The sequence below is a fragment of the Phalangium opilio genome, unplaced genomic scaffold (assembly GCF_054372755.1).
Source record: "Phalangium opilio isolate 3A_F unplaced genomic scaffold, DU_Popi_V2 ptg000024l_1, whole genome shotgun sequence".
In the NCBI taxonomy this organism is placed as follows: domain Eukaryota; kingdom Metazoa; phylum Arthropoda; class Arachnida; order Opiliones; family Phalangiidae; genus Phalangium; species Phalangium opilio.
This window is the reverse complement of record NW_028324155.1, coordinates 9,471,886-9,497,616: the sequence shown is the minus strand read 5'-3', so window position 1 is coordinate 9,497,616 and position 25,731 is coordinate 9,471,886. Positions and strand designations below refer to the sequence as shown.

Sequence of the window (25,731 nt, the reverse complement as noted above, 5' to 3'; positions counted from 1 at the left end):
AACTGCTATAATTCCTGACCACTCAACCTCTGTTGCGGATACTTACCCTCCTTCGGTCAACACCGGAAGAGTGTCACCGACCCTCACTCTCGCCGACCTGACACGGCAGGAAAACGAAACTCGACACGCCATCATGAACCGACATGATGGTGTTGGGAGGAAGAGGAAAGCGGACACCCAACCCGCATACGACCCCGACGTACTCGATGACTTAACTAGTCAAGAAAACCGAGACCTGCAAGATCTCATGGACAGAGAAGAGGAAAGGCTAGCAAATGATGAACCGCAACCCATGGTTACCACGCCCGACGTACCCCTTCCCGATCAACTGGAGGAGCTGAACGTATTGAATAATGCGATCTTCTGCGCTAGATTTACGCCTACAATGGTGGAAACCAGCGTGGACCTTTACATTGAAAGGCATAGAGACGCCATAGAGGATTATCTGAGGAATAAACTAGCTCAGGATAGGGGGATTAAATGGTATTTAACTGTTAGAGCACGTTACACACGTGAGTTAGGGAATTCAGAACAGGATGTAGAAATTCTAATATACCATAGAACCCGCAACCTCATTATTTTAACTCCTGATGTTATTCAGGGACAAATAGATCAGGGGATTGTAACGTTAAAACGTTTAATTGAGGAGTATGAAACCCAAGGTAGCGGTTGGACGCTGGATGGAATTATGTTCCTTCAAATTAACATAATATCATATATACCTTTGCATGGGGGTACATATTTTGAGCTTCCGAAAAAACTCGCATCTAAGAAAGCCCTTACCAATGTTAAAAACCACGACAATAAGTGTTTTCTATGGTCAATTTTAGCCCATTTACATCCTGTAGTCAGAAACCCAAGCCGTGTAGAAAATTATCTACAGTTCCGTAATGAATTAGACTTAACGGGAATCACATTCCCTGTAGAGGTAAATGAAAGGATGCTAGGAAAGTTTGAAAGGGTTAATAACCTTTCAATTAATATATTTGGCTTCGAAAATGAGGTGTTCCCCCTTTATGTTAGTTCGAACAGGGTGGAGGAAGCGCGTCAAATAGACCTTTTATTGCTAACCCAGGGGGGAGAGTAGGCATTTCTGTTTAATTCGCAATCTGAGCCGTCTTTTGTCATCGTTCACTGCATATAATGGTAGAACCTTCTACTGCCGTTATTGCCTTCACCGTTTTTCCGGTATTGGGTCCGAACAAAGACACGAAGAACATGTTAAAGAGTGTAGCCTACACGGTCCGCAGAAAATCCAAATGCCAGTAAAGGAGCCCATCCTGGAGTTCAAAAACATTGCCTGGCAACAAAAAGTAAGTAACTTTTTCAAAGTATTGAGAGCAACTGTCCCGAAACATATGATGTAAAATCTTAAATTTGTTTCCAATTTTTCTGTTCCATTAGGTGAAGTTCGTCATCTACGCGGATTTCGAGTCAATCTTAAGTAAAATACAGGGATGCGATCAGGACGCTACCCTCTCTTCTTCCACGATAACCTCCCAACACGTTGCCTGCGGGTTCAGCTACGTCATCGTTGGACAAGACGGTTCAGTGTCAAAACCAGTGACGTACAGAGGAATGGACGCGGCGGAAAGGTTTTTACAAAACCTTATACGTGAAGATGAAATCATCCAGGGGAAAATAAAAGCCAACGTACCCATGAACCTGACAAACTCGGAAATGACGGAATTTGTATCAGCCCAAGTCTGCTACCTATGCAGGAAGGCGTTCACCCATGATAACTGCAAAGTTCGGGACCACGACCATACAGATGGGTCCTACAGAGGAGCGGCTCATAATACCTGTAACCTCAAGTTGAAGACATTGAAATTCGTTCCGGTGTTCATGCATAACCTATCCCGCTATGATGCTCACTTGATAATGGACAAAATCGGACTCTTTAAACATCAAGAAATTAAGTGTATCCCGACGAATTCCGAGACTTACATTTCGTTTTCTCTGGGAAATCTACGCTTTCTAGACTCTATCAGGTTTATGCCAGCCTCGCTCGACTCCCTCGTTTCCAACTTGGCCAAGGGAGGTGCGGACAAGTTCAAATGCCTAAACTCTGTTTTCAAACCGGACGAAGTGGAGCATTTACTGAGGAAACAAGTCTACCCGTATGACTATTTCGATCGCGAGGAGAAATTTGACGAGACGGAGTTACCACCGAAGGAGGCTTTTTTCAACTCGCTCACCGATGAAAAGGTTAGTGACGAGGATTATTCCCAAGCCCAAACAGTTTGGGAAAAATTCAGGATCGCTAACCTCGGCGAGTACCATGATTTATACGTCAAAACCGACGTTTTACTCTTGGCTGACGTATTTGAAAACTTCCGAGCCATGTGCTTGGAATATTACAAATTAGACTGCGCTCACGCCTTTACCGGCCCCGGTTTTGCTTGGCAGAGCGCTTTACGTATGACTGGAGTTAAATTAGAACTTCTTTTAGACCCTGATATGCACCTATTTATCGAGAAGGGAATTAGGGGAGGAGTTTCTCTGATAACCCACAGGTTGGCTGAGGCGAATAACAAACATCTTCCTGAAACCTACGACGCTTCGAAACCTAGTTCCTACATCACTTACCTGGACTGTAACAATCTTTATGGAACAGTAATGTGTCACCATTTACCTATGAGGGGTTTCCGATGGTTGCAGCCATGTGAAGATTTCACCAGAGAAGTTATTCTTAACCATCCCGACGATGACCCTCAGGGTTTCATTCTAGAGGTGGATCTTGAATACCCGGACAGTTTACACGTAGAGCATAATTGTCTCCCCCTCGCCCCTGAAAGACGTGTTGTTACCGCCGGCGAACTATCTCCATATTCAATAGATCAATTGAACAAACTAAAACTGAAAATTAAAGATAGTCTTCCCAAATTAGTCCCCTCGCTTTATAACAGAGAAAAATACGTGCTCCATTACCGAAATCTAAAGTTCTACCTCGCTAAAGGTTTGAAATTAGGGAAGGTTCACCGTATTCTCACGTTTGAACAAGGAGCTTGGTTAAAACCCTTTATCGAGTTTAACACGGAGAAGCGGAAGATGGCCGCTAACGCGTTCGAAAAGGATTTCTTCAAACTATGCAACAACTCTGTGTTCGGGAAGACGATGGAGAATCTACGTAACCGCATAAATTTCGACCTTGTGCAAACCCGGGAGATGGCAATCAAGAAAGCGAGTTCTCCGGCGTTCGAAAGGTTTACAGTTTTCAAGAACGACCTAGTTGGAATTCACCAACTGAAGAAATCCTTAACCTTGGACCGACCCATTTATACGGGCTTCACCATTTTAGACTTGTCTAAACTGGTTATGTACGATTTCCATTACAACACCGTGAGAGCTAAATATGGGGAAGCCGCCAAGCTTCTCTTCACAGACACAGATTCCCTGACCTACCAAATCTTCACCGACGATCTGCCCCGAGACTTTGCCGAAAACAAGGAGATGTACGACTTCTCCGATTATCCTCGAGACCATCCCTTGTTCAGCGAGGAGAACAAGAAGGTTCTCGGCAAGTTCAAAGACGAGCTTAATGGAGTACCGATTCAGGAGTTCTGCGGACTCCGTCCGAAGATGTACTCCATCTTGTCGTCGAAAGGGGAAAAGAAGACGGCGAAGGGAATTTGTCGTCGTGTCGTTAAGAAGAAGATTCGTCATGCCGACTACAAGGAATGTCTACTTCAACGTAAACTCACCGTGGAAGAGATGAAAAGAATTGTGAGTTTGAAACATGAACTGTTTTCCGTCACCCAAAAGAAACTCGCATTGAACCCGTGCGATGACAAGCGATACATCATCGACGGTGTGTCTACTTACTCGTTAGGACATTTTAAAATTAGGGATCTATAAAAGCGAGTTTTCCTCCGTAGCCCGGTTTCTCGCTTTATGTAAATTATTTTTCAAATATCTTAGAGCTGTGTAACTTTAATATCTTAGAATTGTATAACTTTTCTAAAAATATCTTTCGTGTAAATTTGTATATGTAAATATGTATAAACTTGCTATTTTTTTTCTTTTTTTTTTTTTTATAAATTTTTGAATGCTGTTGAAAATAAAATAAATATAATTATAATTATGTTAAAGTATTCTTCTCCAAATTTTTCCTACTCTTATTCATTTTTCATGTACGAGGAGGAGGAGAGAGGGGCCCGGCCTCCCCTTCCGTTCAAAGTTTCACTATTTCCGTTCAAAGTTTCACTATTTCCGTTCAAAGTTTCACTATTTCCGTTCAAAGTTTCACTATTTCGGTTCAAAGTTTCACTATTTCCGTTCAAAGTTTCACTATTTCCGTTCAAAGCTTCACTATTTCCGTTCAAAGTTTCACTATTTCCGTTCAAAGCTTCACTATTTCCGTTCAAAGTTTCACTATTTCCGTTCAAAGTTTCACTATTTCCGTTCAAAGTTTCACTAAGGGATTGATTACATCACTTTACATACAGTCTAACAAAAATGCACTTATTCTCCTAAACAAAATTTATCGTAGCATCAATGATTGATAAGTCACAACTCTTACAGAGAAGGGACTGATTTCCGAATTCCAAGTGCTTTATTTGTTTACTTCCTTATCAGCATGATAAGGAACTGTCGGCGGGAAATTCAAAAATCGTACCCTATATAATCAGTTCAGTTCCGAGTTTAATTTTTATTCAGTAGTTGAGCAATTGACGATAAATTTGAAAATGCTAAGCCTATACGAAACGTGTATTTGTTTTAAGACCCCCATTCCCCGATTTCACAACTAATTTAGGAGTCTAGGACGTCTTTGATGGTAACTCGGGTTTATTGGGCCTTGGGTTATCAGAAACTTTTGAAGTGGGCGAATTGGCGACTGATAAGATACAACATTTGCAGGGGAGGATCAGATATTCATATTCCATGATCCAGGGGGGGGGCTCTTTTTTAAACTAGGCGGGTGGTTGCGCCCCCCCCCCCTGGATCATGGAATATGAATATCTGATCCTCCCCTGCAAAGGTTGTATCTTATCAGTCGCCAATTCGCCCACTTCAAAAGTTTCTGATAACCCAAGGCCCAATAAACCCGAGTTACCATCAAAGACGTCCTAGACTCCTAAATTAGTTGTGAAATCGGGGAATGGGGGTCTTAAAACAAATACACGTTTCGTATAGGCTTAGCATTTTCAAATTTATCGTCAATTGCTCAACTACTGAATAAAAATTAAACTCGGAACTGAACTGATTATATAGGGTACGATTTTTGAATTTCCCGCCGACAGTTCCTTATCATGCTGATAAGGAAGTAAACAAATAAAGCACTTGGAATTCGGAAATCAGTCCCTTCTCTGTAAGAGTTGTGACTTATCAATCATTGATGCTACGATAAATTTTGTTTAGGAGAATAAGTGCATTTTTGTTAGACTGTATGTAAAGTGATGTAATCAATCCCTTAGTGAAACTTTGAACGGAAATAGTGAAACTTTGAACGGAAATAGTGAAACTTTGAACGGAAATAGTGAAGCTTTGAACGGAAATAGTGAAACTTTGAACGGAAATAGTGAAGCTTTGAACGGAAATAGTGAAACTTTGAACGGAAATAGTGAAACTTTGAACCGAAATAGTGAAACTTTGAACGGAAATAGTGAAACTTTGAACGGAAATAGTGAAACTTTGAACGGAAATAGTGAAACTTTGAACGGAAGGGGAGGCCGGGCCCCTCTCTCCTCCTCCTCGTACATGAAAAATGAATAAGAGTAGGAAAAATTTGGAGAAGAATACTTTAACATAATTATAATTATATTTATTTTATTTTCAACAGCATTCAAAAATTTATAAAAAAAAAAAAAAAGAAAAAAAATAGCAAGTTTATACATATTTACATATACAAATTTACACGAAAGATATTTTTAGAAAAGTTATACAATTCTAAGATATTAAAGTTACACAGCTCTAAGATATTTGAAAAATAATTTACATAAAGCGAGAAACCGGGCTACGGAGGAAAACTCGCTTTTATAGATCCCTAATTTTAAAATGTCCTAACGAGTAAGTAGACACACCGTCGATGATGTATCGCTTGTCATCGCACGGGTTCAATGCGAGTTTCTTTTGGGTGACGGAAAATAGTTCATGTTTCAAACTCACAATTCTTTTCATCTCTTCCACGGTGAGTTTACGTTGAAGTAGACATTCCTTGTAGTCGGCATGACGAATCTTCTTCTTAACGACACGACGACAAATTCCCTTCGCCGTCTTCTTTTCCCCTTTCGACGACAAGATGGAGTACATCTTCGGACGGAGTCCGCAGAACTCCTGAATCGGTACTCCATTAAGCTCGTCTTTGAACTTGCCGAGAACCTTCTTGTTCTCCTCGCTGAACAAGGGATGGTCTCGAGGATAATCGGAGAAGTCGTACATCTCCTTGTTTTCGGCAAAGTCTCGGGGCAGATCGTCGGTGAAGATTTGGTAGGTCAGGGAATCTGTGTCTGTGAAGAGAAGCTTGGCGGCTTCCCCATATTTAGCTCTCACGGTGTTGTAATGGAAATCGTACATAACCAGTTTAGACAAGTCTAAAATGGTGAAGCCCGTATAAATGGGTCGGTCCAAGGTTAAGGATTTCTTCAGTTGGTGAATTCCAACTAGGTCGTTCTTGAAAACTGTAAACCTTTCGAACGCCGGAGAACTCGCTTTCTTGATTGCCATCTCCCGGGTTTGCACAAGGTCGAAATTTATGCGGTTACGTAGATTCTCCATCGTCTTCCCGAACACAGAGTTGTTGCATAGTTTGAAGAAATCCTTTTCGAACGCGTTAGCGGCCATCTTCCGCTTCTCCGTGTTAAACTCGATAAAGGGTTTTAACCAAGCTCCTTGTTCAAACGTGAGAATACGGTGAACCTTCCCTAATTTCAAACCTTTAGCGAGGTAGAACTTTAGATTTCGGTAATGGAGCACGTATTTTTCTCTGTTATAAAGCGAGGGGACTAATTTGGGAAGACTATCTTTAATTTTCAGTTTTAGTTTGTTCAATTGATCTATTGAATATGGAGATAGTTCGCCGGCGGTAACAACACGTCTTTCAGGGGCGAGGGGGAGACAATTATGCTCTACGTGTAAACTGTCCGGGTATTCAAGATCCACCTCTAGAATGAAACCCTGAGGGTCATCGTCGGGATGGTTAAGAATAACTTCTCTGGTGAAATCTTCACATGGCTGCAACCATCGGAAACCCCTCATAGGTAAATGGTGACACATTACTGTTCCATAAAGATTGTTACAGTCCAGGTAAGTGATGTAGGAACTAGGTTTCGAAGCGTTGTAGGTTTCAGGAAGATGTTTGTTATTCGCCTCAGCCAACCTGTGGGTTATCAGAGAAACTCCTCCCCTAATTCCCTTCTCGATAAATAGGTGCATATCAGGGTCTAAAAGAAGTTCTAATTTAACTCCAGTCATACGTAAAGCGCTCTGCCAAGCAAAACCGGGGCCGGTAAAGGCGTGAGCGCAGTCTAATTTGTAATATTCCAAGCACATGGCTCGGAAGTTTTCAAATACGTCAGCCAAGAGTAAAACGTCGGTTTTGACGTATAAATCATGGTACTCGCCGAGGTTAGCGATCCTGAATTTTTCCCAAACTGTTTGGGCTTGGGAATAATCCTCGTCACTAACCTTTTCATCGGTGAGCGAGTTGAAAAAAGCCTCCTTCGGTGGTAACTCCGTCTCGTCAAATTTCTCCTCGCGATCGAAATAGTCATACGGGTAGACTTGTTTCCTCAGTAAATGCTCCACTTCGTCCGGTTTGAAAACAGAGTTTAGGCATTTGAACTTGTCCGCACCTCCCTTGGCCAAGTTGGAAACGAGGGAGTCGAGCGAGGCTGGCATAAACCTGATAGAGTCTAGAAAGCGTAGATTTCCCAGAGAAAACGAAATGTAAGTCTCGGAATTCGTCGGGATACACTTAATTTCTTGATGTTTAAAGAGTCCGATTTTGTCCATTATCAAGTGAGCATCATAGCGGGATAGGTTATGCATGAACACCGGAACGAATTTCAATGTCTTCAACTTGAGGTTACAGGTATTATGAGCCGCTCCTCTGTAGGACCCATCTGTATGGTCGTGGTCCCGAACTTTGCAGTTATCATGGGTGAACGCCTTCCTGCATAGGTAGCAGACTTGGGCTGATACAAATTCCGTCATTTCCGAGTTTGTCAGGTTCATGGGTACGTTGGCTTTTATTTTCCCCTGGATGATTTCATCTTCACGTATAAGGTTTTGTAAAAACCTTTCCGCCGCGTCCATTCCTCTGTACGTCACTGGTTTTGACACTGAACCGTCTTGTCCAACGATGACGTAGCTGAACCCGCAGGCAACGTGTTGGGAGGTTATCGTGGAAGAAGAGAGGGTAGCGTCCTGATCGCATCCCTGTATTTTACTTAAGATTGACTCGAAATCCGCGTAGATGACGAACTTCACCTAATGGAACAGAAAAATTGGAAACAAATTTAAGATTTTACATCATATGTTTCGGGACAGTTGCTCTCAATACTTTGAAAAAGTTACTTACTTTTTGTTGCCAGGCAATGTTTTTGAACTCCAGGATGGGCTCCTTTACTGGCATTTGGATTTTCTGCGGACCGTGTAGGCTACACTCTTTAACATGTTCTTCGTGTCTTTGTTCGGACCCAATACCGGAAAAACGGTGAAGGCAATAACGGCAGTAGAAGGTTCTACCATTATATGCAGTGAACGATGACAAAAGACGGCTCAGATTGCGAATTAAACAGAAATGCCTACTCTCCCCCTGGGTTAGCAATAAAAGGTCTATTTGACGCGCTTCCTCCACCCTGTTCGAACTAACATAAAGGGGGAACACCTCATTTTCGAAGCCAAATATATTAATTGAAAGGTTATTAACCCTTTCAAACTTTCCTAGCATCCTTTCATTTACCTCTACAGGGAATGTGATTCCCGTTAAGTCTAATTCATTACGGAACTGTAGATAATTTTCTACACGGCTTGGGTTTCTGACTACAGGATGTAAATGGGCTAAAATTGACCATAGAAAACACTTATTGTCGTGGTTTTTAACATTGGTAAGGGCTTTCTTAGATGCGAGTTTTTTCGGAAGCTCAAAATATGTACCCCCATGCAAAGGTATATATGATATTATGTTAATTTGAAGGAACATAATTCCATCCAGCGTCCAACCGCTACCTTGGGTTTCATACTCCTCAATTAAACGTTTTAACGTTACAATCCCCTGATCTATTTGTCCCTGAATAACATCAGGAGTTAAAATAATGAGGTTGCGGGTTCTATGGTATATTAGAATTTCTACATCCTGTTCTGAATTCCCTAACTCACGTGTGTAACGTGCTCTAACAGTTAAATACCATTTAATCCCCCTATCCTGAGCTAGTTTATTCCTCAGATAATCCTCTATGGCGTCTCTATGCCTTTCAATGTAAAGGTCCACGCTGGTTTCCACCATTGTAGGCGTAAATCTAGCGCAGAAGATCGCATTATTCAATACGTTCAGCTCCTCCAGTTGATCGGGAAGGGGTACGTCGGGCGTGGTAACCATGGGTTGCGGTTCATCATTTGCTAGCCTTTCCTCTTCTCTGTCCATGAGATCTTGCAGGTCTCGGTTTTCTTGACTAGTTAAGTCATCGAGTACGTCGGGGTCGTATGCGGGTTGGGTGTCCGCTTTCCTCTTCCTCCCAACACCATCATGTCGGTTCATGATGGCGTGTCGAGTTTCGTTTTCCTGCCGTGTCAGGTCGGCGAGAGTGAGGGTCGGTGACACTCTTCCGGTGTTGACCGAAGGAGGGTAAGTATCCGCAACAGAGGTTGAGTGGTCAGGAATTATAGCAGTTTTCTGCTTTTTAGCCATAGACTCGGTGGGAGAGTTATGGACTTTTAAATGTCGTGCTAACCTATCACGCCTTGTGAATGTAGACGAACAAATGGTGCACGAGAAGCTAGGTCTAACGCCTTGATGCTTTTCTTTTTGATGCCTTAAAAGATTTTTATTCTGAACGTACTTACGTCCGCAAATATCGCACATTACCATTTTTAAAAGTTAACTATATTTAATCTGAATATAAAATAACTTCTAGAATAATTTCTACAAGAAAACTTCTTACTAAGTGTTAACTGTCTGGAGAACTCGAGAGTCTCGGACGAAATAAAACAATCTCTAATGTTGGGGGTTCTTTTATACTCTAATCATGTCAATATTAGAAGTGAATTAAGCGCATGCGCCAAAGCATGATAATTCGAAAGTTGAAGTGCTATATAGGTTTCCCCTATTTCTACACTTATAAATCTGACTCTCATTTTGCTTACACAGGGAATAAATTTTCCTATGATTTCTTTAGTACGTATATACTCACAAATATATGAAAAGTAAATATGGCCAATCAAAATATTTAAAATACACAATTCTAGGATATTTAAAAATAGGCTTACACTTACGTATTTCCCCGCCACATTGTCAAAGTCAATAAGGCGCCAACAAATATCTGGCGCCACAAAATAATGATGCAATGAATTCTAGTTTCAGGCGAAGTTGTGGTTTACTATGGAAATATGGCGCTTAGTCTTAAGTCTAACATATGTTTTCCCTTAACAAAGTCAATAAAGATAAGGCGCGCGTGAAATATCTGGCGTCAGAGGGAGATTGAAGCGACTTCAGTGATAACGGCGGCAACAGCGATAACGGCGCCAACTTGGTGTCGGGTGCCAACAGCGGCAACGGCGTCATCGGCGCCCCGGCTCCCCACGGCTCCCCTGTGCATGAACTCTTAAATAGGTACTACTCTCCTTCGTTAACATTTGCTAAATAGGACACTAAATATACGGGTAAAACCTGGAAAATTCAGGGAATTATATGGGGAAAATCCTGGAAATCTCAGGGAAATTTGTTTTCCAAAAGTTGTATAAACCTTGTTAGTTAAAACCGGTAGTGACCCCTTCCTCCCCCCCCCCCATTTTTTTTCGTATATAATAATTTCTATAGGCGTTAAATCGACTGTGTTTAAGCTTAAAAGGTGAATTCATCCGCATTAATAAAAAGCCCCGCCGTCAACACGCCACCCGATTGTTGTTGTCTGTAACAGTATTTCCAGTACACTAAACACACGTACCGACTACCGAGTGGTTGGATATTCCTCTCCCCCTCCTCAAACAAAAGCAACCTCCCTTATCCCGAAACGCTATTTTGCATCCTCGTACAAGTATCCTTGCCCTCAAATTGAATTGAGACCCACTTATATCTTAGTAGAGAAAATACATTCCTGTACGTGTACTTCTTTTTTGTACGAGGCGCTTCTTCTCTTTGCATTGTTTCAACTTTGTTGTTTTCTCTTAGAAATTCTATTACCCTCGAGACTTCCTCGGAGAGAGAGAAAGAAAGAAAAAAAAAGGGCGGGAAAATTGTAAGTTCCCGCTTTTTATTCCACTCTTAATTCATTCCCAAAATGCAACTTCGATAAACCTATTGTTTCCGTTGAAATTTACATAAATTCTTACTTTATTACACGTTGCAAATTCCGGGTGATTATAGATTAACTGAAACATTTTATCTTTAACCACCCGGAATAAGCCGTAAGTATATGGTTAAATAAAAGCGCCCCCTTACCCGCGTGCCTATTGCAAATTGCGATTGGAACTAGATTTATAGGGAGTAATCGATCTTTTATATTCACGTGCGGGCGATATAAAACAAACTTCTTTTTTTTGCTTTCATAGACAATATATTGAAGGAATAGGAAACCCGCCCTTTATTTCTCCGTTTGAAAACTAATAGGATCAGAAGTGAGATGAGACTAGAAGTGAAGGGCTCTAGCATTGGTAATAGATCCTGGCATTAGTGAACAAATTTGAGGATTTTACGCCGCTTCCATCGCGCCTACGCTAGAGAGAAAAAAATTGGTCGAGTACCAAAAAAACATTTCTTACCCCTTCCCCTCAACCTAAAGCGGCGAATCACGGACGCGGGTGCTTGAATCTTGTTCGGCCGTCTACCACCGCGAGCGTCTCACGCTTTGGAGGGGAAATTCTGAAACCACCACTAGAGGGCCAACCGTTCGTGTGTTATCAAGAATATTCACTTTCGCCGAGTGAAGAATTTGGTTAGCTAAGTACTTCTGGTCTCATCTCACTTCTGATATAATGGATATGGATTAGAAACCACTTTTAAAAAAGCTGTTAAAATTGGCATCGTGATAGGGAATGTAGACGCGCTTTCTATTCCTTAATCTTTTTGCAACTCCTCCTCTTTTGGAGAAGGGAATGGGAAAAAAATTGGTATTTCTTGAAGCTCGCTGTGCTGCTTGAAGCCGAGGCTTGATGGCAAGGGGAGGGAGGTGGCAGTTCTGTCGCCAGCGTAAAAGCGAGGCATGGGAGAGTTCAGCCGTAATGCAGGCCTCAACCTAACTCGGGGGGGGGGGGGGAGAGAAGAGGGAGGGGAGAAAGAATTTATCGATCACAGAACTCTGGTTGGCAAGAACTTCATACTCTTCGGCTCTCTCTCAGCTGTAAAAATCCCATCGAGTTTCTTCTTAGGGTTAGAAACCTTAATTCAAAGTGGAATATTTCGAGATCGGATTGGAGTACGCGCTTTTATTTGGTATCATTTTATACAGACCCATTTGGCCTATTATAATCTAAATTGATTGCTCCGTAGGTTTTGTTAAACGATAGTTATGACGTGTTAAAGTTGAGGTTTAGGTCAAAGTTAGGGTTTTTTCATTCAAAGGTAATTATCTCAGGCCCTGATTGAGTTAGAGTCGATTATTTAGTATCGTTGGATAGGGGACAGTTAGGGCTATCATACTCTGAAAGGGTTTGACTGTCCGTTTATGGAAACGATAGTTACGACGGTTCGAAGTTTAGGTTCAGAGCACTTTCGTTCAAAGGTCATTATCTCAGGCCCTGATTGAGTTAGAGTCGATTATTTAGTATCGTTGGATAGGGGACAGTTAGGGCTATCATACTCTGAAAGGGTTTGACTGTCCGTTTATGGAAACGATAGTTACGACGGTTCGAAGTTTAGGTTCAGAACACTTTTGTCAAAAGGTCATTATCTCGGCCTCTGATTTATCTAGGGTCGAGTATTTAGGCTCGTTGGATAGGGGACAGTTAGGGCTATAGCGCTTTCAAGGGATTTCCCAGGTAAAATATTTAAACTGGAGTTACGACGTTTTACTTTTTTTTTGATTGCAAACTACATTTGAAAAAAATATCGTAAACTTGATGGTGTTTAAGGAATGGATGGGGGTTTGGGAAAAACGTGTTTTGCCAAATTGAATGACTTTAAACGGAGGAGGAACTCGATATTTTAGTTTTCACCATGACGAAGCGAAAGTCACGTGACGCGCGAAATAAAACCCGTAGAATTTTTAAACAGTAACTCGATCCGCCTAAATTCAAAGCTGGTCTGCTTTTCAAAGTCCTAATCGTAAAACCCTTATAGAAAAAGTCTCCTTTTTTTCTTTTAACAATATAAACATCTGGCGTACATACACATATATGTTACTACTGTACGTATAGATTCCCCATGGGAGTGGGGGGCGGAGTATAATGTATCGCAATATGTACCCTTATACATACATAGCCCGGCTATTATAGAAATTGAGGATCGGGAAAGAAGGGTACTATATTATAAAAAGAAAATATTCTTTGTAATTATGAGAGCAGTCTTATGAAATAGGAATTGCTTATAAATGTAGCTTTTAAAATGAGTACCATATCTATTATTTACTTAAATTTTATTCCCAAGGCTTATTTGTCACTTTTCTATACATATATATATTATATAAAAATATACTGGTATATTTACAATTATATTGTGTTATGTATAATAATTATTATTTGTGTTAATAACACAGTCAAGTAAATAGGAAATTTCCACCTTAATGGGAAATGCGATATAAATCTATAATTAGGAGGGAAACGATAATTATAAATTTGTTATATAAACAGAGCATTCTTATTGGTCTAGACTAGACTTATAGGTTATTGATGAACAGACCACGTTGCGTTTATACCTAACTTGAAAATTTAATCAGAATCTCTTATGAAATTTCTAAGCTCGAAACTCGAGTAATTCGTTTCATCCCGAATTTGCAACGTTCTTCGTCACATTCTACCGGGATAGGTTAATGTTGGATAAATGGAACGTTTGATTTATATTCGCTGTACTTTGGTTTTGGGATGAACGTTAAGGGTGGAGGCTGAGATACGCGCCACGAGCTTTTATAGATTTCAGCGTTAATCTTTACCAAAGTTTATACGGGGATGGCGTTCTATTGAAATTACACGGTTTCCCGCCTATGGCTTCGGTATAAACTAAACTTGATAAATACTTTAAAAGGATGATAAGGGACCGTCCATTCGAATTTTGTTCCATTTTGTTTTTTTAATAATGGTTTCACGTTAATTTTAAACGTAATTAACATTAACGATAGTGTTTTATAATGAATACGTTTGAAATATGATTATTGTAATTAGATTTATTTCGTAATAACAGCGTTTTATCTCATAATTAAATGGCAAAGGCCTAACGTCTTTGTAGCTAAGACTCTGACTCAGAGAGAGTTGCTTTATCGCGAACAAACCAAATTCTTCACTTTCTCATATGATGATAATACCGTATTTATAAATTCTTTTATAATGTTAAATATTTAAGTTATGTTAAATGTCATCTTTTATTCATGTAGGAAGGGCCCCTTTTTTGATGCTGCAGTGAAAAATAAGTATGGGAAGCCACGATAGCGAGACGGTGGGGGGTGGCGGGAAACGGCGGAGGAGGGAGGTCAATATATATATATAAAAGTTTCAGGGAGTGCTGCTGGTGGTATGGCGCTAAGCCTCGCTTTGATGGCCCGGGGAGGGAGAAAACGGGGGTCAAAACGAGGTCACGTGATTAAGATGGGGGTAAAGGGAGTTTTCGGGCAAGATTCTCTGTGTTTTCTCTCGAGTGATTCCTTCTGAAATAAAATAAAAAATCGTCCCTCAGAGAAATTGTCAAGTTTAGGCTTAGCACAATTTTGTTTCGTAAGATCTATATTTTTCACGTAAATGTAAGATTTCTATTGGAAAATTAGGCTTAGCTTTTGAAAAACACAAACTGTACAGTGAAGACTACAAATTTTAAGGAGCTAGCCTTAATTTTAAAGGGGTCTGACGAGCTAACCCTCGCCATTGCACAGAAAAGTAAACCCTACCCTACCCGGCTTTTCTTTCCCCCGTTTATTTTCTTCCCCTTTCGCGAGTTTCTCTCTTGGCGGAGGCCTTTTCTCGTTCCCCCCGACGTCATTTCAGGCCCCCTTTCAGACTGTTTTCGACCCTCCCTCACCACCATTTTGCAGTTCACGAGCGAACGAGGCGCATCGCCTCGTAACAGCACGCGCGGTAAGCTACCCGCGAAACCCACCGGTAAATACGAGGCTTCAAGCCGGGGGTGTACCTCGAATATCTCCCGTCGAAAAACCTCGGCGCCACTCGCTCCAAAAACAACAAAATAAAAAAGTAAAAACCGAGAGAGAAAAAAAATAATAAAACAACGTGGCCAAGGCCCGAATATATTAGTGAAAAAGTGTGTGGTTTTTTTTGCGCGAGTGTGATTTATAATTTTACGCATTGAGTTGTGTGCTATAAAACGTCCTCAACACTGCTCCTTTCTGGATTTATTTCATCATTTCGCCTGGATTATTTTATTTGTGCGCCCTTGTATGAATAATTTTGGATTAATTTGTTATGGAGATAACGTACCATATCAACGGTAATATATCTTTAATTAATTATTTATCGTTAAGCCTAACGAACCCTTTTTATAATAAATATAGAATTGCGTGGGCGGTTTATTAGCGAGAAATCCGTTAAGCCTTGGCTATATATATATAATAGCTATTCAAATTTTGGACTACTCCTGTAGAGTGTAGACTAGTGCAAAAGTACGCAATGCGTTTTGCGTGTATATAAACTATAAATATAAGATTAAACCCGAGTCATGTTAAGCCTAACTTTACTTGGGCCCTTCAGTTTGGGTTTGTTACTTAAGGGCTAAGGGCCGTGCCAAAATTTATCGATTAATATTTTGCAAAAAGAATAAGAAATATAGGCATATTATTTAATAATAATTAAAGTTAAAGCATTAAAGTTAATTTTAATCAGTTTTTTCTCCTTCTTCTTAGATAATAAAAATGCATGCATGCCGCCAAGCGTTACGATTTGTTATAAGGGGATATATGAGTTTACGGTCACGTGGGTTTATTTCTCTCCCCCCCCCCCCCATTTGTTAGTCCATTCTAGCTACATCGCCCCTATCCATCTTTGTCTACTTACAAAGGAGATCCGCCGTAGGGGGGATTTAAAGGGGGGGGGATAAACAAGCCGACGCGGTTTATTGTTGAGATGGCTTCTGATACTTGTTATTCTTTATTTTTTATTCTAAGAGGCCGAGGGGATAACCACTTAAATTAAAATTTAATTATGAATGTTTAGGTTTTGGACTTGGTGTTTTAGAATTTGTTAGTTGACAAGTTTCTATAGAATTGTCTTTTTTTTAGAGGTTTGTTAGTGAACAGTCCCTCGGATCGATTTTTATAGCATTATCAGGTACTTGAGATAAAGACGGTGTGCTTTGTTTGTTTGCTCGTTTGTTCTCGATTTGATTATTAAACCAGATTATTTTATGCCAAATTACGATACCGTATTTACCCTCCATTTCCCCCATCCTAGAGAAGTTAAATGTTTTTAATAGATACGTGATACTTTACCTTTACATTCCATACGAACATCTGTTTAAATAGATAAAGTATGAAATATGGGAAGTGAAAAATATTATCGCCAGGTCTAAATTATTAGGTTTTATGTTTTATTTACTTAACATTTAAAACATATTACTCAAATGTTAATAATTTTATATATATATATATACTCTCCAATTTATTTGTTTTCGTAAATGTTGGGAACGAAACATAAAATAGTTTTATATTCCCTTTAATCAAAGGACCAGTATGATGGATTATTTTTGGAAAATTTTAGACAAAATTATTATTACTTCCAGTTAATTTATTTTTTAAACAAAACATATCAGAAATATAAAAAAAATTAGTTCATCTTACCTTTAATTAAAGGACAAGTGTTGGGTTAATTTTATTTTTTAAACAAAACATATAAATATAAAAAAAACAATTAGTTCATCTTACCTTTAATTAAAGGACAAGAGTAGGGTTGTTAATTAATTTCGGTTGCTTCCCAATTAATTATATCATTGCGAAACGTAATTTTATTTTCGTTTTTTATTTAGTCTAGCGTTTAATATTAATATTTATTGTAGCCTAAATATTATAATTTATTGTAAGGGTAGTTAATAAAGAGAAATGGCTTCCACTAACTGTATGTCGCTAGTCCGTACAATACGCCCTATTGATTCCGAAGGATTACGTAATAGGTGCTGGCTGGCATTGAGTTCTACGAAGGCGTACAATTATGCAAATTATGTAAACGTATACTTCGCTCTACTTGGTTTTTTGTTGGTATTTTTGCGTTAAAAGGCAAGACACCCTTTAGACCGCCCCTACCTGTTCCATTTAACTTAAATTGGGGTTGTTTTCTTTGTTTTTATGAACTTCGCTTTTTGAAAAATACTGGCAAGCGTTCGACCCCTCAATTTTTATTCTCGCTTGTTTTCACTTCACAGAACGTTTTGAGTGAGATGATTTAATGTTACGATAATATGTACGCTGAAATGCGTCTCAAACGGAGAGCTCCTTGCTTTAAAAATACAAATTACGCTTTACGAATGATCCCCCACCGTCCTGAAAGGAGACAAATTTCTCAACCTAATTTCTTCAATAATTTATTAACCGCGTTTTAAAATTTATTCATTAATAATATTATTAAAAGCTCTTTTTAAATTTCATTCAAAATAATATGAAATATTAATTTTAATGTTACGTGTTAAAAATATTTCTAGATGAACTCTAGTAATGCGCTAAACGTCTATAAATTCAAATTTACATCTACTTGCTAATATATACGATTTTAAATTTAGGTGCAATTTTGGCTCAAATTCAAAACTTGGAAAAAAAATTGGTTTTTAGTTTTCTTATCGCGTTTCTAGGTACGTTGGATTTAAATTACAGTGACGTCATAGATTATATTAAAATATTACATTTCTTAAATGAAATAAATAAGAGCCACGAAACTAATCTTTCTGCGCTTCGTCTTGGCTAAATTATATCAAAACTTAACGAGTTCAACATGATGAAACGACAAATGGATTTACCAGCGGTTGTTGTTTGTTTATTTATGTTTTGCCCCCGGTTTACCATTATCGGTAGTTAGCTATTAATCCTTGTAGGATCATTCATTCCACCCACGTAAATCAGATTATGTCATTATTGATTGTTTGGTTCGTCTGGGATTTATTTATTGCACGCGTCTCTTATAGGATAATTTTTATTTCCTCTCGCGAAGATCAATTTAAGAGATAGTTTCGAGCATTTCTCTAAGAGTAATTTTCTTGTCGTCACTTTTCTCTCCTCCTCCCCCCCGCTCCGCCCGAGTCTTTTGGTTGCCAAAATATAATAATGACGTTTTGTTACGTCTCTCTCTCTCTCGAAGTTGATCGCTTTATGAATTGGCGAACAAGTTTAAAGTTTTATTTAATTTGAATTGTTTTAATTTCGGGTACAGGATTAGTCAATTCATTGGGGACGGTGGTTGTCGCCGCGAGAAGACATTATCGGTGACAAGAAGTGTCCGGGCGTAGTAGGTTGCGAGTGAAAACGGCAAGTGTCGTCGAGGAAGTGTTAATATATTTGCGGAAGCGTAATTTCGGAGTCTGGTCGGGGGACTGGGAGTCTCTAGAATGTTTCCACCTTGGGTCGGTGGTCGCGACAAGCCAGGCAAATGAAAGACAACTCCCTGGATGGCCACCGTGGGAAGGTGGCGATCGGTGACTCCGGAATCAACAAGCAAACCGCTGATCGCGGCGGAAAGACTCTCGGGAGCGCCTCTAATAACCAAAGTAATAATAGTTCCAACAGTAATTCCGCGACAAGTACTTCTTCGGCTAATCGCGTCTTAAGCGGCGGAGGTAATTCGAGTGGTGGGGGGACAGTCGGTGTCGGATCGAGTACTCTTCCGTCGTCGGAGGCCATCGCTTCTCCGGCGGCCGGAGCTCAAGGAACGACGAATTTCGACGACGACTACAATGAATGGGAGTTGGGAATCGGCGACCTCATCATCGACTTAGACGCGGACATTGAGAAAAATAACGAGAAGAACGGACCAGGATCGACGCAGAACGGAGCTTTGGGCGGCAATCCCAACGCTCTCGGTGGCCCAGCCCCCACCGCCTGTTTGCCTTCGACTCAAGGGGCTTCCGCTCCTCGCGTACCCGGCGCTTCCGGGCCCTCTTCTTCTTCTAACCCGGCCCCGAACGCGAACTCTTCGGTGAACAGTTCTTCCCCGAACAACGCCGCCAGCAGCGCTCTGTCTCGTTCCTTAACGGCGGCGGGGCAAAGCAATCTTTCATCGTCCGATCGCGCAACGATGTCCAATTCCAAATCTTCAAGGTTAAGTGGCGGAATCGGTAGCAACGCGAACGCTACCAACGGCGGAGGAAGCAATAACGGCGGAGGAGGCGGCGCTAGTAACGCGAGCGGAGCGGTAGGAACCGCCAATTCCGCGAACAGCGTCAATTCGGCCACTTCCGCGGCGGTCGAGCATCAGGCCACCGTCGATAAAGGTCTAAAAATGAAAATTAAACGAAAGAACGTGGGCAGCAAGTCCTCGGAAGCCAAACACGAAATTGTGCAGTCGGACACTAGTAAAACGAGCGCCGCTCTGGTGGCCTCGCATCATCAGAATGCGGCCGTCGAAGGCGCGGGCCCTCTCGGCGCCGCCGTCTTGAATTCAACCTCTACCTCAACGCCTTCGAACGTGGCCGCGGTCATCGGCGCCAACGCCGCCTCACCGGGGGCGGCGGCCGAACCCAAGTCGAAACATTCCTCCGGGAAAGGTCGCGGTGGAAGTCATCGAGACAAGAAGGAAAAGAGTCGCGACAAGGAGAAGGACAAGAGTAAAAACACGCCGGCGGCGGTCAATACGGTCATTAACGCCAACGCCGCCAATTCGATGGACGCTAACCGCGTAACGGGAAACGCTTCCTCCAACTGTAATCTTCCGGGCGGCGCCAACGTCAACGCGACGCCAAACGCCTCGACCTCCATTAAAATGAACGCGGTTGGTATGCCGGTAACCAATTCTTCAAATCATTTGGCTAATATGAACTCTCAGCAGTCGAACGCCGGTAATTCGTGTCTAGGGACTCTGGCGCAACATAACGGAGCCAATAACGCCAATTCTACGGGGACTTCTTCCGGTATTGTGATAAGTGGCGCGCAACCTCTAGGGTCGGCGACGCCATCGAACGCTAATCATCAAGAACAAATCGTCGGCGGGTCGGTCGGCGTAACGAACTGTGGGGGTGGCGCCGTTTCCGGTTTAAACGGACCGTCTTCGGCGATGCCATCCGGTGGCGTCTCTTCCATTCCCAACTTAACGGTCAAACTGGAAAAGTACGGGTCTCCCGCTTCCAGCGCCGGTAACGCCGCCGCCGGCCTGGGAGTTTCCGTCGGAGGAGGCGCTAATGTCGCCTGTCCTCCGACTAATTGTTCTGTGATATCGAAAAATGACGAACTGCCAAAGAGCCCTCCAGTAAAGAGGCTGAAAATTGAACGGGTTGACAGGGTGAGGGACATTACATTTAATCCGTATTGTAATTTATTCGGGGACTCGGTTAAGGTGCTTAATAAGTTAATTAATTTAAGGTCGATGGAGTATGTTCTCCCATTCCACCAGAAACGCAAGAAACGGGTACTTGTACTAGTATAGGAACCGTGACGGAACCCGAATGTCTCGGTCCTTGCGAACCAGGTACCAGCGTGCTTTTAGAAGGAATTGTTTGGCAAGAAACGGAAGGAGGTCAGTATTGAATAACCGACTTTCGTACCCCGATATATATATATATATTTTTTATTTTAACTTGGTTTTTTGCCATCGAAACCTCATCGTTCCCTTCTGTTTTTTCTTGTATTTTCTTGACAAATTAAGCAGGCGTATTGGTGGTAAACGTGACGTGGCGAGGAAAGACGTACGTGGGCACCCTGTTAGATTGCACCAAGCACGATTGGGCGCCGCCTCGTCTCTGCGAATCTCCCATCAGCGACATGGACGCTAAAACGGCAAAGGGTCGTGGTAAACGAGGTCGCGGCTCCGCCAACAATAACAACGAGAACAATTTTGCCGAAACTCGAACGGCCGTGCAGAGTAAACTTAGGAACGGTAAAGGCCGTCGAAACGGAAACAATACCGGTTTTACGGTACCGACCAGTCCCGCGAGGTCAAACGCGTCGGGAGTCGCGGAGAGTGCTGGTAAAAGAAAAGGTCGGCCGGCCGATCTGGAACTTAGCCCGACGTCTTCCGGGAACGACGCCCTGAAAGGTTCCAAGAGAAGTCGGACTCAGTCGCGAAACGCGCCCGGAACTCCGGGAAATAACGGTTCCAATTCGGGTGGCAATAGTGTCGATTTCTCGCAACCGTCCTCTCCCACGCTTATCGAATGCCCCGAGCCAAATTGCAGTAAAAAGTACAAACATATCAACGGACTGCGTTATCATCAAACTCACGCGCATAGTGGTAACCAAGAAGCGGCGGCCGTCAGCGCGGCCGCCGCCGCCAGGACCACCGAAGAGCCCGCGGCCACCGTCACCGCGGAAGAGTGCGAAAAAGACAATACGATCGCCGCCAACCCGGAAGGGGAAGAAATCGCCAGGACACCGACGACGCCCGGAGGCGCCAGCGGTGCTCCAGCCAACGCGGGTAGCGTACCTCCTAGTCCCAATCAACCAGGCACACCCACCGCTTTTGGCAACAACGCCTCCTCCTCACCCAAAGCCGCGACCAATAACGCCTTACGCAACGCCCAGCAACAAGGCGCCAAGGAACTAACCGAAAACTTCGAAATGAACTCTGACCTCTCGACTCTGGCCTCGGTCGCTATCAGCGATTCGGCGGCCGCCGCCACTTCCAATTCCTCTTGCTTCCCTTCGAACAACCCCGCCATCGCTTGCGCGGTGCCCGTCGCGCCCATTTCCGTCGAATCAAAGTCTTCGGCCCTCAAATCAATACCTCCGTCGGAAGGCGGAGGTACGAATCTCGCGCCCACCACCACGGCAACGGTTATACAACAGACCGCGTCACCGGCAGTTATCGTTTCCGCCGGAAATTCCATTGTTACGTCAACGCCGTCGGTCACCGTCAGCATTCCAACTTCGCACGTTATGTCTTTCGCGGGACAATTACCATCTTCAGTCGGCAACGCGGTGGGTCCCGTGCCACCCGGACAACCTATTAATAACGGTTACGGTAGTCATTCCGCATCCGGGATACCTGTTCAAGGGGTTTATCCAAACCCTCCCACGAACGTTGGCCCCGATAATAACTCATTCCCACCCGGAGGACCTCAACAAAACTCTGCTCCTGGTCAGCCCCACAATCCAAATAGTCATCCCGCTTCGTCGCCTCTTAACTTGGACAAGAGTAAAGTCAAACAGGATAAAATGGACAGGTATAAATCTCAGAAAATGCCACCGACGAATGTTCCTCCCGCTGGAAATATGGGAGGCATTCAACGCCCTCCCGCTTCCAACGTTCCTATGACCGGGTCGCCCGCGATACAAGCCATCGCCGCGAATGTACCTCAGTCTTCCCACGTTCCTGGAATGAATCCCTCATCGGGTACGGCTTCTTTGAAACCCATACAACCCAAGCCAACTATTTTGGGTGAACCGACAACTGTCAATCCCGCTTTGGAAAGCTTGAAGAAGGAAAAATCCAAGCACAAAAAGAAGTGCAAGGATAAGGACAAAAAGAGTATGGCGCCATTAACGGGACCCAAAATTCCCGGGATGGGTGTTCCGGCAAACGAAGGCGCCGATAGAATGGACAATATGTCGGCGTACCACCCCGATGGACTTCGTAATTCGATTCCTCCGAGGGATTCGATGGGAAATATCACAGTGACGGGTCCCAATTCGCAACAAGGTCCAGTTTCGGGACTGTGTAACATGGGCGGTGGTACGCCTTCGCGATCTTTGGACTTAACTATCGATCCCAACACCCCGGAAAGCGCGATGAACGAAAACGTTCAAAGCCCCGCGTATTCGGACATATCCGACGCTAATGATACGGCTCCCGTTCTCGAGTCGGAAGTGGCCGTTTCGGAAAAGGAAAAGGACGATAAGACGTTGAAAACGACGTCGGAAGCCGCTCCTTCGCCATCCGGAAATATCGCCCAATACGGGATGTATTATTACGGTCAACCACCCTACTTAATTCCTTCGGTTCCCACTCAAAATAACTCCCCTACATCCACGGAGAAACTTAAAGAAGCCCCCGCCGGTAAGAAACCCGAAACTGACAGAGGAGTGAAAGAACCCTCGAAAATCGCTTGGGGGAGCATTGACATGACTATGGATAGTCGATCGGTTGATCCTCAGGAACAACAAAACCCATCCTTAAACAATAAGAAGACGTCGTCGAGAGAAGAAATGAGTGGTTTACCACCCAACCCGTCGAGCGCCATTCCTCCACCCGGTCTTCCAGACTACCAGCAACAACAGGCCCAAGTTCAACAACAACAGGCTCAGGTACAACAACAACAGCAACAAGCGCAGCAACAGCAGCAAGTTCAACAGCAATCGACGCGACAATCGCCTCTTCAACAAGTACAACAGCCTTCTCTTCAGCAAGGTTACCCCTATCCTTACGGATATATGCAAGGGTTCCCGTACGGGATGGACCCCAATTTTCACGTTCATATGTTGGCCGATCCTCATTACAAACAACAACAAGAACGCTTGATGCACGAGCAAGAACGAATGTACAAAGAACAACAACAACATCATCATCAGCAGCAGCAACAGCAACAACAACAACAACAACAGCAGCAGCAGCAGCAACAGAATGAAAGGAGAGCCAGTCACGCGGCGCATGCCGCTGCCAAGGAAGACGAGAGAAACGCGGAAGGTCGAAGCTCATCCGGGAGACATAATGACGTCAAAAGACCAACTCCCCCATCCTCTCACTATAACCGCGAACGGGACCCGTCGAGAGAAGCACGAGAATCTAGTCAAAACGCGCCAGGCGGCATGATGATGTCGAATCACGTCAAACGAGAAACGCCGCCGGCTTCCAATTACTCGTCTTCGTCTCAGGCGGCCGCGGCGGCTAGTCTCAAAGAGAAACAAAGCGAAAACCACCAAATAATGAAGGAAAATATCGAGCTTAAATCGCAAATGGACTCTGGCAAGGCCAAGTACTCTCATTACGAGACAAACGTCATGATGGAAAAACACCGCGAAGAAATTAGGAGGTATTATCTCCTTCAAGACCATTACATGGAACAACAACAACCTCAACAGAAGATGGACGAAGGATCGGTCTACCATCATGGTGGCTCGCATCCTCCCGGTAGGAAGGAGGAAAATCCTCATTACCCTTCCAAGCACGGGTCGGTGATGGAGTCTAGAGGACAACCTTGCTTATCGCCGCATAAGTCCGCGGACCATCATTCGAAAAGTCTTCACGGAATGGGATCGAAGGGGGGAAGCTCGTCGGGATCGGGCTTCCGTGAGTCGCACCATTCCTCGAAAGAGCATGGCAGCGGAGGAGGCAAGAATAAAGAGTCTAATTCGTCTAAGAACGATTCCCACCACGATTCCAAGGAAGAATCCAAATCAAAAGGTGGCGATAAAAATAAGTCTTCATCCTCTTCGCATAGCGAAGGACAGAAACCTACGATGGAAACGACGGGTCCTCCACCACCTCCGACGAACAGTTACGCCTACTTGCACGCCTCGTACTTACAACCGCCACCTCATTTCGCCCATATGCCTTTCGACCCGACGCACCCGGTTTATCGCGGAGGACTGAACCCGATTTTAATGAGCGCCGCGGGACCGGCAGCCGCCTACGGAGGTTCGCCCTATTTCAACCCTCAATTGAGGTATCACGTGCCTCACGGACCGCCTCCGCCCGGACCGTGCGATTTACCGCCGCCTCAAGCCCCGGGAGGTCCCGGAGACCCTCATCACCATCATATGGGTTCCAAAATGCATCCTTCTTCAACCGGGCCTCCGGGAAACGGACCGCCGGGTGGTACTAAGGCTTTGGACTTGTTACATCAAGTTTCGCAGCACTATACCACCCACTCCACTCATAAAATTCACGAACTACAAGAACGGGCGCTGATGTCCCCGTCTACAACGCCCAATTCCATTTCCGGAAGTACTCCTGGCGAGAGAAGAGACAGTCGGGATAGCGTCGGTGGTGGTATCAATCCTACCCCGGCCTCTCCCAGTAGCGGGTCCGCGGGAACGGGCCCGAACCAGGGTAACGCGGGTTCGACGCACGCGGGAGGCGGTAGCGCCGGTAAAGGACAAACAAATCCCGATACTGGACCACCCAATGCGAAACAAGATTGTACAAACGTGTCGGGGGACCGGTCAAGGTCGCCTCCGCCTCAGAGACACCTACATACGCATCATCATACCCACGTTGGAGTCGGATATCCCATTTATGACCCGTACGGAGGTAAGTCCTGTCTCTCTCATTTCTACTTTTTTAAAGTAAAACGTACTTGGCGAACTTCCCTCGTAAAATAATATACTTTTAATCGACGCGTGACGCATT

At 43.3% G+C, this 25,731-nt stretch overlaps 3 protein-coding genes and 1 long non-coding RNA gene across 13 annotated transcripts in view; 2 read left to right on the top strand and 2 right to left on the bottom strand.

Annotated features, from left to right (window-relative positions):
• Positions 1 to 25,731, bottom strand: part of LOC149692764 (uncharacterized) — a 116,775-nt gene that overhangs the window by 11,139 nt on the left and 79,905 nt on the right. The window lies entirely within an intron of this gene.
• The window catches only part of LOC149692772 (uncharacterized), a 79,141-nt gene that overhangs the window by 50,186 nt on the left and 3,224 nt on the right, over positions 1 to 25,731 (top strand). For 4 of the 10 annotated variants that reach the window (XR_016382868.1, XR_016382867.1, XR_016382869.1 and 1 more), the window contains exons 1-4: positions 14,924 to 15,745; positions 18,667 to 20,727; positions 20,808 to 20,961; positions 21,091 to 25,632. Coding sequence is in view for 7 of the 10 variants with exons in the window: in XM_089868649.1 (XP_089724775.1) it covers positions 18,883 to 20,727; positions 20,808 to 20,961; positions 21,091 to 25,632 (6,541 nt within the window). In the remaining 3 variants the exon portion in view is untranslated. Of the gene's footprint in view, positions 1 to 11,372; positions 11,397 to 14,917; positions 15,746 to 18,666; positions 20,728 to 20,807; positions 20,962 to 21,090; positions 25,633 to 25,731 lie in introns of those variants that run through there. The other 6 variants (XM_089868651.1, XM_089868648.1, XM_089868647.1 and 3 more) reach the window with 5 other exon arrangements.
• On the top strand, positions 1,181 to 4,459 carry LOC149692774 (uncharacterized). The gene is made up of 2 exons (XM_089868641.1): positions 1,181 to 1,313; positions 1,405 to 4,459. Exons 1-2 carry the CDS (start codon positions 1,260 to 1,262, stop codon positions 3,856 to 3,858), a joined length of 2,508 nt encoding a protein of 835 aa, XP_089724767.1. The 5' UTR covers positions 1,181 to 1,259; the 3' UTR covers positions 3,859 to 4,459.
• Positions 5,801 to 10,549, bottom strand: LOC149692773 (uncharacterized). Its single transcript, XM_089868640.1, has 2 exons — positions 8,522 to 10,549; positions 5,801 to 8,430 (listed from the first exon to the last, which is right to left on the bottom strand). Exons 1-2 carry the CDS (start codon positions 10,028 to 10,030, stop codon positions 5,977 to 5,979), a joined length of 3,963 nt encoding a protein of 1,320 aa, XP_089724766.1. The 5' UTR covers positions 10,031 to 10,549; the 3' UTR covers positions 5,801 to 5,976.